Source organism: Mugil cephalus, chromosome 3, assembly GCF_022458985.1.
Source record: "Mugil cephalus isolate CIBA_MC_2020 chromosome 3, CIBA_Mcephalus_1.1, whole genome shotgun sequence".
NCBI classification, from domain to species: domain Eukaryota; kingdom Metazoa; phylum Chordata; class Actinopteri; order Mugiliformes; family Mugilidae; genus Mugil; species Mugil cephalus.
The window spans coordinates 13,085,627-13,096,652 of NC_061772.1; the positions used below are offsets into that span (position 1 = coordinate 13,085,627).

General features: G+C 39.3%; 1 protein-coding gene across 1 annotated transcript; it reads left to right on the top strand.

Annotated features, from left to right (window-relative positions):
* On the top strand, positions 1-4,695 carry LOC125005622 (serine/threonine-protein kinase pim-2-like). Its single transcript, XM_047581082.1, has 3 exons — positions 1-2,892; positions 3,049-3,418; positions 4,182-4,695. The coding sequence occupies exons 1-3, from the start codon at positions 2,836-2,838 to the stop codon at positions 4,274-4,276; spliced, it is 522 nt and encodes a 173-aa protein (XP_047437038.1). The 5' UTR covers positions 1-2,835; the 3' UTR covers positions 4,277-4,695.
* The last annotated feature ends 6,331 nt before the right edge of the window (positions 4,696-11,026 follow it).

The following is an 11,026-nucleotide window of genomic DNA, read 5'->3' on the forward strand; positions in this document are numbered from 1 at the left end:
ACAGGTATTGTTATAATAAATCATCTGTGGATTTTGAGGGTAAAATGATATTAAGAGAGAAAAAAATATTACTTTAAATGGAACAGAAAGGGTAAGGAGTGAAAAGGCAGGACACTTCTGTGACAAATGATTAACTGGCTTTATGCTAAATTAACACTTCTTCTCTGCTTCTTTGTTCTTTCCAGGATGCAAGGATTTTTTAAAACAATGTCTGACACTATATCCACACGACTGCATCACCTTAGGGGAGTTGAAGCACCATCCCTGGATCAGAGAATAAGCATAAGACACCTTACATTGACACATTCAGATGCCATAATGCATCTCCTCATTGTTGCATTATGGCATCTATGAGTCAGGGATTTTTTGAATGTAAAATGGGGACCTATACAATATTAGTCTGTTGGTCATATTGTGATCAGTTTACATTTATATAACATATATATATATATATATATATAACCCTAATACTAATACTTTCTTTCTTTTAGCTCATTATCGATAATATTTTCTCGCGTAATTTCAAGACAGCTACACAAATGTAGATATACAAATATTTGCTCGTTTTAATGTTTTAACATTTAATTTGGTCTTTTCACTGCGATGGCTTCTAAGTTCTCAGAGATAAAGTCTCAGGGCTTTGAGAAACATCAAAGTGGGTGTGACTCCCTGCAGGATGATACTGTCAAGGAAAAGAAGAGGGGTGATAGTGATAGTAAGAGTTGTAATCCCTGCAGTACAACCTTAGAGGGTGCGAAAGGAAGACAGCGAAAAGCCGATGCTAATCAAGATAGCCCACGAAAAAAGACAAAGAGAGATAGTATGCGTGGTAATTCATGTAGCGACCCTTTAGAGGGTACTAGCGTGAAGGGAAGAAAACAGAAAGCTAAAGTTAATGTTAAATTAGGAAAAATTTGTGCTGATAGTAAGAGCGTTATTGAGAGTTATTCCTGTAGTATAAAGTTAGAGGATGTTAGCGCAGGGGGAAGAAAGCGAAAAGCTCAGTCTGATGTAGGTAGCCCTGCAAAAAAGTTGAGAACAATTAGTGGTAGTAAGCGTGGTTATCCGTGTAGTGTAGCTGTAGAGGACCCTGGTATGAAAGGGACAAAGCGAAAAAGTGAGGCTGATGAAGATAGACAGTGAAAGAGGATAAGGGGTGATAGTAAGAGTGGTGATCATTGCAGCATCACAGGGGGTGCTAGTTTGAAGTATAGAAATCAGAAATCTAATGTTGATATAGTTAGCCCACAAGAAAAGATTAGGTGTGACAGTAAGCGTTTTAATTCATGTAGTGACCCTTTAGAGGGTACTAGCATGAAGGTAATAAATCAGAAAGCTAAAGTTGATGTAGTTAGTCCACAAAAAAAGGATTGGGGAGGATAGTAAACATTTTAAATTATGTAGTGACCCTTTAGAGCAGGGGTGCTCACACTTTTTCAGCATGCGAGCTACTTTAAAAAATGGCCAAGTCAAAGTGATCTACCTACTACAAAAATGCAAAACATATATTTATTTATAAATATATTGAAGATTCTTTGTACAATGTATATTGATGTACCTTGCATAACCGCATGAGCCAATATTGCACAACACAACACAATTAACTATGCACATTTTTGAAGTAGGTTGTGTGAAAAATGACTGCTGTCCGGACAACTGGCATTTTAATTCCTTCACCTTTCTCTTTCTCAGCTCGTTTTTGCCGCTCCACATTTCCCTTCTTTGGTATTGCGATGGTAGACTGGCAGATGAGGCAAACGCACTTTGAAAATGTCATCGTGAAAAAAAAGTCCTCCTCCCATTCCGTATGAAAGTGATACGTTTTGGTTTTCTTACTTGGTTCAGCTCCCCCACTCATGTTTATACCCTTTCTTGAGTTCAAGAGAATAAAACGAGGGCTTAAAATTGTAGGTAACCAACTCGCTAGCTAGCTTGTTAGTTGTGCTGCACTTAGCACCGTTGTTTGCACATGCGTGGTGACCTAAGTGTCAGAAAAATTCAGATGTCATCTGACTGGCTGCCCTGTATATCAATCAAGTGGCGGGATGGATGATAGGCTGACATCTATTTTTTCTTTAATGTCATGCGATCTACCCATACTACCTTTGCGATCGACTGGTAGATCGTGATCGACGTAATGAGCACCCCTGCTTTAGAGGGTACTAGCATGAAGGGAATAAATCAGAAAACTAAAGTCGATGTAGTTAGTCCACAGAAAAATATTAGGGATGCTAGTAAGTATGGTAATTAACATAGCGACCATTTAGAGGGTATTAGCATGAAGGGAATAAATCAGAAAGCTAATGTTGATGTTGATGACCCAAGAAAAAAAATGAATGATACTGAGAGCGGTTATTCCTGTAGTGGAAAGTTAGAGGGTGTTAGTGTAGTCAGACGCACCCCAAAGGACAGTTGAGGGTCTCAACATTATGGTGTTTTTTCTCTGTCGGAGACATACCCCCAGAGTTGTGGCGCTCTGATCACGGCAGCAACTCTTCATCTTCTGATGAGGAGGGAATATACGACGGATCCTTCTCTGTGAAAACCAGCCACGGTAAGTTGATCATTTAGCTTCAACAAATAGTCCCACATTTCTAGGCATATTCTTTACCATACAGGGTCTGATGTTAAGGTTTTTTCCTACTTGCCCTGTTGGGCAAGTACTTCTCAAATTTACTTCAATTTACTGCACACAGTGCAAAACATAACTGCCCCGTCATTAGGGTTTCCACAGGCTACAGAAAGACAGATGAGCTACCAGTAAGTCTCCTTACTCTGACATTCTCTCTCTCATACAAGTCTCACAGCTTTTATATGAAAAGGATAGAATGAAACATGCTCGTGTTTCTGTCTTGCAGGTCGCGATTAAATTTATTCCCAAACAGTCAGATAGTAAGTGAATACATTGAAAATAGATTCTGTCACCGTGTGTTCACTGACTATTGCTATTGCTGAAGCAGTGCAACACAACATTATTGAAGCATTTCGTTCACATTTACAGGTTGTTATGCAGTTTTTCATATTTTTTGTCTGCATTGTTTCCTTCAGGTTGAGAATCGAAAGAAGCACGTCATCCGGGAAGTGTACTTCATGATTAAAGCAGCAGGTGGACCTGAATCATCTGGGAGATCTGCAGCTACCTCCCTTCTTGACTGTTTTGATCTGGAGGACCACCTTATCCTGGTTATGGAAAGACCACGCAACTGCAAGACTCTCTTGGATTACCGCCGTGACAAAGAAGACCACCTGGCGGAAGATGAGGCCAAGGTCATCATGGAGCAGATGATAGATGCGGCCATTGACATGCACTCGAAGGGAGTTTTTCACAGAGACATCAAGCTAAGCAACATCCTTGTTGAAGTTGATCCTGTTGGATGTAGCTGCCAAGAGGAGCTGGAACCTTATGATAGATTCAGTGGTATGATGTTTTGCTCTTTGTGTTAAATCAGTTGACACTGAACTCCACACCATCAACAAGTAAGCTATAAGACATACACAGATTTTGCATATAAGACAGTCAGTGTGTTTACATGCAGAGATTAATCGAGCTATGCTCAAAATTCAAATTTCTCACTACAGTCCTTGTCCCAGTTTACATGCAGCGCAAGAAAATCCAATAACTGTTCTCCTCTTCCACACTAGGTGGCGATACGTGTCTTTTCAGCGGGATAATACCACGTTAATACGGGCCGATTTCTGGGTAACCTGTTACGTGATATAATAAACGAGTCGTTCATGCGGGGGACCGGCATTTCATACCGGATAATTGTACATTTTTTAACCTTATACGTAATGTTCGCGCTACTTCTGATGCAGGTAAGATCCACGCTATCCCTCAGATGGCTCCTTTTCTCTTCTTCTTCTTCTAGGCCCGACTTTCTTGGACGTGTTTGTTCCGGGGTCACACGCCAGCGCAGCGGTGGTGGAGCATGCGCACACACATTATCCGTTTGAAAACTCTGATTCCAATCGCATTATCCGGGTGTCTCAATCGGACAATGAGAACTCCGATTTTAATCCGAGTAACGTGTTTACATGCACTTAAGTTCTCCAATTAAGGCAATAATTCTTTTTTTTCACGTGCATGTAAACGCACTGAGAGAAGATGCTGAGGACACTTCTATGACACATTTTTATCTGAATAAATTAACACTTCTCTGTTTCTTCTTTGTTTTTACCAGGATGCACAATTTTTTTAAGACAATGTCTGACGCCATATCCACACGACCGCATCACCTTGGAGGAGCTGAAGCACCATCCCTGGATCAGAGAATAAGCATAAGACACCCCCTTTAATTTAGATAGATTTTATTAATTTCAGTTCATTTCAGTTCACTTTAGTTTAGTCCGATCAGTTCTATTGAATTTAATTCAATTCAGATTTAATTTAGTTTTATTTAATACAATTTAGTTGGATGTAATTTAATTCAGTTCAATTCAATTCAGCTCATTTCCATTCACTTTAATTTAGTGAAGCACGTGTAATTAAATTCACTTCAATTCACTTTAATTTAGTTTGATTTAATTTAATTTCTTTTAATTAAGTTCCATTTAATGTCTTGTCTTGCCAGGTCATTGTTTTTCCTAGAGATTTTGTTATTTTACTTCATTGTTCAATACTTAGTTATTCTTAACTTAGATAACATGTTTCCTCAGGGTGTAAATGGTATGTCATTCTCACAATTAAACAATTATATATTAAAATGCTTCTTGAAATTAATTTTCAAATGCAGTATTCTTCGGACCTAATCTTTATACCGTCTATGGTAGCCACAGGGCATGTGGAAGCTTGCTAGTTTTGGGACGTCATCGTGTTAACGAAATTAACACTAAATCAGTGGATGTGGATCGGTCAGTACGTTTACATGCGCGTGAAAAAAACTAATTATTGCCTTAATCCGTCTTTAACTGAACAACTTAAGTGCATGTAAAGACGCACCATAAGTAGCGCGAACATTACATACGAAATTAAAAAACTGTACCGTCACTGGGTAGAAGACTCCACTGACATGTATCCTCAGTATGATGATAAAAAAAAGTCACTTTTTTTGCTCCTAAGGCCAATGTCTGCCAGTTGGCCCTTTTCCGTTTCTCTGAATCTCAAAGTATTCTCCCTCTTTTGATGTCCTGTGCCAGATCCCATTTACTTTCAACACCAGCAGCTCATGTGCTGTCAGCGACCCTTTGATAAGGAGCAAAGATGGTAATTTGTCATTCATTATTGACAAATGACTGCGCTGTGAAAAGTGCCTTTTGTTTGCCGCAGCCTTGAAAACAATTACAGTCGGCCGGCATTTCGTCTGTGATTGCATTACATATTTCACGGCAACGCTTGGTTGACGATGAAATTGAAAAGCAGATTTACTTTTCACAGTCAATGAAGGGAACTGTAAGATCTTTTAAATCAATCCAGGCTCGACTTCCCAGGTCACACTCCACCACACTCCCTCTTTAAAACTGGCTGTTCACATAATAGGTCACATCATTGAATTTAAATCCCACTCTAAAGAACAACTTTACTGAGAGAAGTGTGCTTTCTTATTAGCCTATATATAGAAGGACAGACAGAGTGCCTCTTAAAAGTTTTTGCACCCAGGTCCTTCCCTCATCATTTCTGTTGCATTAAGGTCAGGACTTTGAATTGGCCATTTCAAAACAATAATTTTGTTCCTTTTTTAACTCACTTTTGTATAATGATTTGTGTGCAGGGGGTCATTGTCTTGTTGAATGACCTAGTTCCTTTGAAGATTCAGCTCCCAGACAGGTCCTAACATTTTCTTTTACAATACACTTGCATAATCCACAACAGCCAACATCCAAAAAGCAGAGATGGAACGGTATCATGTTCTACGTGTAATTAAAAATGTGACCGTTTTATTATATATTGTTAGATATGTACATCAAAGAAGCCGTTTCATACGGCAGCTGCACCTGAGATTAACAGTTTATACCCTTTACTCCTCATACAGACATAGTCTAAATTAAGGTTTACCACAGTATCTCTGTAAACGCTGAAAGCCTGTGCTGCGATACCTGTCTGGGGTAATACTTTTCAACCATGTGATTACTGTGAAAATTCCCTTTTTTTTCTTTTTTACTTAGGGTAAAATAATGTTGTGAGTATCTGGTAAGTGGATGACTCTGACATTGTATGCAGACTTTTGGTTTTATCAGGTATCATTGCTTTAGACTCCTTTTCACTCCAGAAACATCTTTACACAAATGACTGCACCTCTGGAGACCCACCTGAATTATGAAGACGTCACAACGGTCATCACGCTTATTTGAGACAGTAAAAACTCTGCATACGGACAGGAAATGAAATGGCTTTCCCTCGCTGTCTCCCAGGATATAAAATGTACACCCAACATAGGAGATGTACTACAGGGATCCTCTGATCTACTTCTACATACAGAGTAATCCAGTCCAGTCTGTTCTGTGCACATCCATCACATCACATCACATCAGATAGATAGATAGATAGATCGATATGGATATGTAGATATAGATATATATATAATACAACCTACCAGCCAAGTTCCTTCAAAAACTGAACCAAATTGATGCTGTCTTGAAGGCACTGCATTTTGTTAATGGATGAAAATAAACTATTAATACTTATTTTTGAAAGCAACTTAGTTTACAGCATTTGTTCAGGTCAGAGTTGGACTCATTTTCAGCCCTGGAGTTTCATGCCTCAGACTGTCCCACTTGTGCAATTATAACTTTACACATTAAGCCTACAATGGCACACTGTTCTCTAAAGTCCCAGACTCGCCTGCACCTGTATCACAATAATAATAAAAAAAAATAATCTGATATTTTCAATGGCAAAATATGTAAGTTTATTCCAAATTACTTTAATTCTATTAACTATAAATATATATGTATCATTTGGGCATAAAACGCTCCAATAAGGAGCAGCAGAAGAAACCAGCTGCAAACTTTTAAGTTACGGAAACATTTTTATAACGAAAAAATGCGAAGATGAAAGTTATGCCAACCCCCTCCTAAAGTCTACATTTGTGCGTAAATACAAGCCTGACTTTATTAAGTTCGGCTTTGTGAATGGGGGTAGCAGCGAGGTAAAGTCGAGAGCCCAGTGTGTTGAATGTGGTCTAACGCTATTCAATGACTCACTGAAGCCTTGAAAACTAAGGCGGCATCGAGAAACCAAAGCTAGTTAGCTAGTAGCTAATCCAACTGTTGGAAAGCCGGCGGACTTTTTGAAGAGAAAAGAAGATCGGGTCCGGAGATCGAAAGGGGTAAGAAACCCTGGTCTACACCACACTTTTCACTATATTAATCCTAACAATACTCGCCCAATGAGTAATCCTACCTGCCCACACTGTGGCGTCACATCATCATATTATTTCATATTATAATTATGAAACGTTTATGTTCCAATGCCACGCAATTCATTTACTCGACAGGCTAATCAATTAGCTTGAACGATACAGGTCTGAGTTGCATTTTGTTCGACGTCTTGCCTTACCGTTTCATAATCATCATTTCTGCACACCTTTCTCTTTTGCATTTGTGTCTTTTCGGCGACACGCTTGCTCTTTTAATGTTTCATTTTGCTAAATGACTTTGCTAACGGTCGGACGCATTTCTGGGGGTGGAGCCAAACAGGCTACAAACAACACTGCGCTGCACGCACGTGAAGAAAAAACAAACGGCTCAGGGACAGCGGTTACAGCATACACTCAGTACCATGAATCATCACCGGCCCAAAATGTTAATAATAATAATAATTGCTCCGGTCCTCCAGATTAGCCATTCCGGGCTAATAATAACTCTATATAGACTTATTTCTCATTCCAACTGAAGGTTTAAGGTCAACTGTTTACATACATGTATGTATGTGTGTGTGTGTAAATATACTCACTGGCCACTTTATTAGGTACACTTTGCTAGTAAAAGGTTGGCCCCCCTTTTTCCTTCAGACCTGCCTTAATTCTTTGTGGCATACATTCAACAAGGTGTTGGAAACATTCCTCAGAGATTTTGGTCCATACTGACATGATAGCATCACACAGTTGCTGCAGATTTGTTGGCTGCACATCTATGATACGAATCTCCCATTCCACCACATCCCAAAACAGTGAACTTATTGTAATATTCAAGAAACCAGTTTGAGATGATATGAGCTTTGTGACATGGTATATTATCCTGCTGGAGGTAGTCAACAGAAGATGGGTCCACTGTGATCATAAACGGATGGACATGGTCAGCAACGACACTCAGGTAGGCTGTGGCATTTAAACCATGGTCAGTTTGTACTAAAGGGCCCAGAGTGTGCCAAGAAAATATCCCCCACACCATTACACCACCACCAGCACCAACCTGAACCGTTGACACAAGGCAGGATGGATACATGCATTCATCCTGTTGTTTACATCAAATTCTGAACCCGTCATCTGAATGTCGCAGCTGAAATCGAGACTCGACAGACCTGGCAACGTTTTTCCAATCTTCTGTTGTCCAATCTTGGTGAGTCTGTGTGAACTGTAATCTCAGTTTCCTGTTCTTTGTTGACAGGAGTGGCACCTGGTGTGGTCTTTTGCTGCTGTAGCCCATCTTCTTCAAGGTTGGACGTGTTGTGTGTTCGGACATATTATTATGTATTTCTTGGTTTTAACGAGTGGTTATTTGAGTTACTGTTGCCTTTCTATCATCTCCAACCAGTCTGCCCATTCTCATCTGACCTCTCACATCAACAAGGCATTTTTATCCACACAACTTCTGCTCTCTAGATATTTTATCTTTTTCGGACCATTCTCTGTAAACCCTAGAGATGGTTATGTGTGAAAATCCCAGTAGATCAGCAGTTTCTGAAATACTCAAAATACTCAGTCTGGCACCAACAACCATACCACGTTCAAAGTCACTTAAATCCCCTTTCTTCCCTATTCTGATGCTCGGTTTGAACTTCAGCAAGTTGTTTTGATCACCTCTACATGCCTAAATGGATTGGATTGCAACCATGTGATTGATTAGCAATTTGTGTTGACAAGCAATTGAACAGGGGTACCTAATAAAGTGGCAACTGAGTGTATATGTCTGTCTATGGCCAGAATCCCAGAATAAAACCAGACTTGCGGGCTAATGTTGTGTTGTAAACACAGGAGAATCACCACCTCTTAATACGATCTTTATGATACCGCTATAGAAATCATCAACATCATACAAATATACATCAAAACAAGATGTTGCATCGTAGCCAGGTATCTCATACGGTGAGATGAATGCCATTAGTACAGCAAAAAAACTTATACATCAAATCCAGTGGAAGCATCATTGTTGAACCAATAAAATGGCATAAAGCTACATAAAAGATGCGAATATAATTCATGTTCAGGGATAAAAGCTTTTATATCAAAATACATGTTTGGTAGCAGCGCAACCAAGGTAAAAGCTATGAAAGGCAGAAAACCATTTTCTCTATACACTGATGGAGAATAAAAAAGTCTAACGTCTACAACACTAAAAAAAGTTGTTGAAATAATTTCTGTAGCGACTGCATCTTAAGTATACTGACCCATTAGATAACGTCCAGGCCTGATGGATAAAACCAGAGAAAGTATAAACACAGGCTTGCAGTGATCGCTGAAGGCCTTGTTATTGCAGGGCAGCACATCTGGGCCAGGTTTTCTGCAGATGTTTTTGGAGAGAAAAGCAGGTGAGAGATTATAAATCTTCAAGTCTAAACTTAGACAATTTTCCTGCCCTACTGAGCTCTAGGCACAGTGCACTGTGCACCTGTCCCCAGCATAGTGCTGGGGACAGGGATAAAACACAAATGCCCTGTATGTAATTTCAGTCCCAGATGTTTAGGGGTATATTTTTGATGTGTAGTGTCATTTATCTTGTGTTTTTCCACTAAATGTGTGGTTTGAGAAGTGAAAAGTAATGCCAGACTGATTCTTTGCTGTAGTTGATTTGTTTGCAGCTCAAGCAGCCGTATTGTTGTCCTTTTTTCCCCAGCTTTGTACTTTGACAGTGGACCTTTTGTTAACAGCAATACCACAACAATTAATTTACTTCTTGCTTTCATCCAACATAATAATTCAGCAGAAATAAACCAGAGATTTTTTGAGCCAGAGAAATTGAGCTGACTTTGGCCTTGCTTTGAATTCTGCATCTTCCATTGCCATTCAGCTCCTCTCTTGGTCAGCTTTAAGAAAACCTGACAGAAACCTCAGTAAGTCTGATTGGCCTTATGCTTGAATTTATGTGAGATCTAGGCAAAGCTGCGAGCAGACCACTGTGGATGACAGGAGATAAGGTTTGAATTTTCTGGGTTTTAAGCAGCCTGCTGATGCTGCATTTGCTCCTCATCACTATTCAGCTCCTCGTCTGCACTGCTGCTATCTGGAGATGGAAAAAAAGCTAAACTGGTGACTTAATTATACGCCCTGTAATCTGAGAGCTCTGACAAACTCACTGGATTTCAGTAAGCAAGACACACAGCTTAGTGGCTGTCAATAGCTTGAGTTGTACCTTACTGGCTTGATAAAAACTACAAAATAAAATAGCAGAAATGTGAGGTCTACAGTGAATCCGTTTGGTATAATGTAACCGAAACACTGGAGTGGGTTGTATTCATACAAGACGTGAATATGTTTTTTACAAAATCTTTAAAATATAGAATTTATCACTAATTAACAGCTCTTCACTGATTGTTCACAGTAAGGAGGGCTGACTTAAGGAACGAGTATACTACCATTTACCTTACTAGTTAAAGAAATAATAACAATGTGGTGTTTGCTTCCACCTAGTGGTCATTCTGGCTCTACATCACGGGTGTCGATCTTATTTTAGTTAGAGGCCACAAAGTACAGCCCAATTTGATCTCAAGGGGACTGGACCAGAAACACAATAGGGTATTCACGTATAAATAACGTCAACTCCAAACATTTCCCTTTGTTTTAGTGCCAAGAGGTTCATTATGAAAGAGAACTACACTATAAAAAAACATGTAATGAACAACTGGACATTTCTTAAGAAAAAAAAATGCAAT

What these genes read in the sequence shown, in the direction of transcription:
- LOC125005622 (XM_047581082.1), top strand. Translation starts at nt 2,836, where the DNA reads ATGCTCGTGTTTCTGTCTTGCAGGTCGCGATTAAATTTATTCCCAAAC. An exon ending in TATTCCCAAACAGTCAGATA is followed by an intron (nt 2,893 to 3,048) that starts GTAAGTGAATAC and finishes TGTTTCCTTCAG; the next exon opens with GTTGAGAATCGAAAGAAGCA. An exon ending in ACCTTATGATAGATTCAGTG is followed by an intron (nt 3,419 to 4,181) that starts GTATGATGTTTT and finishes TGTTTTTACCAG; the next exon opens with GATGCACAATTTTTTTAAGA.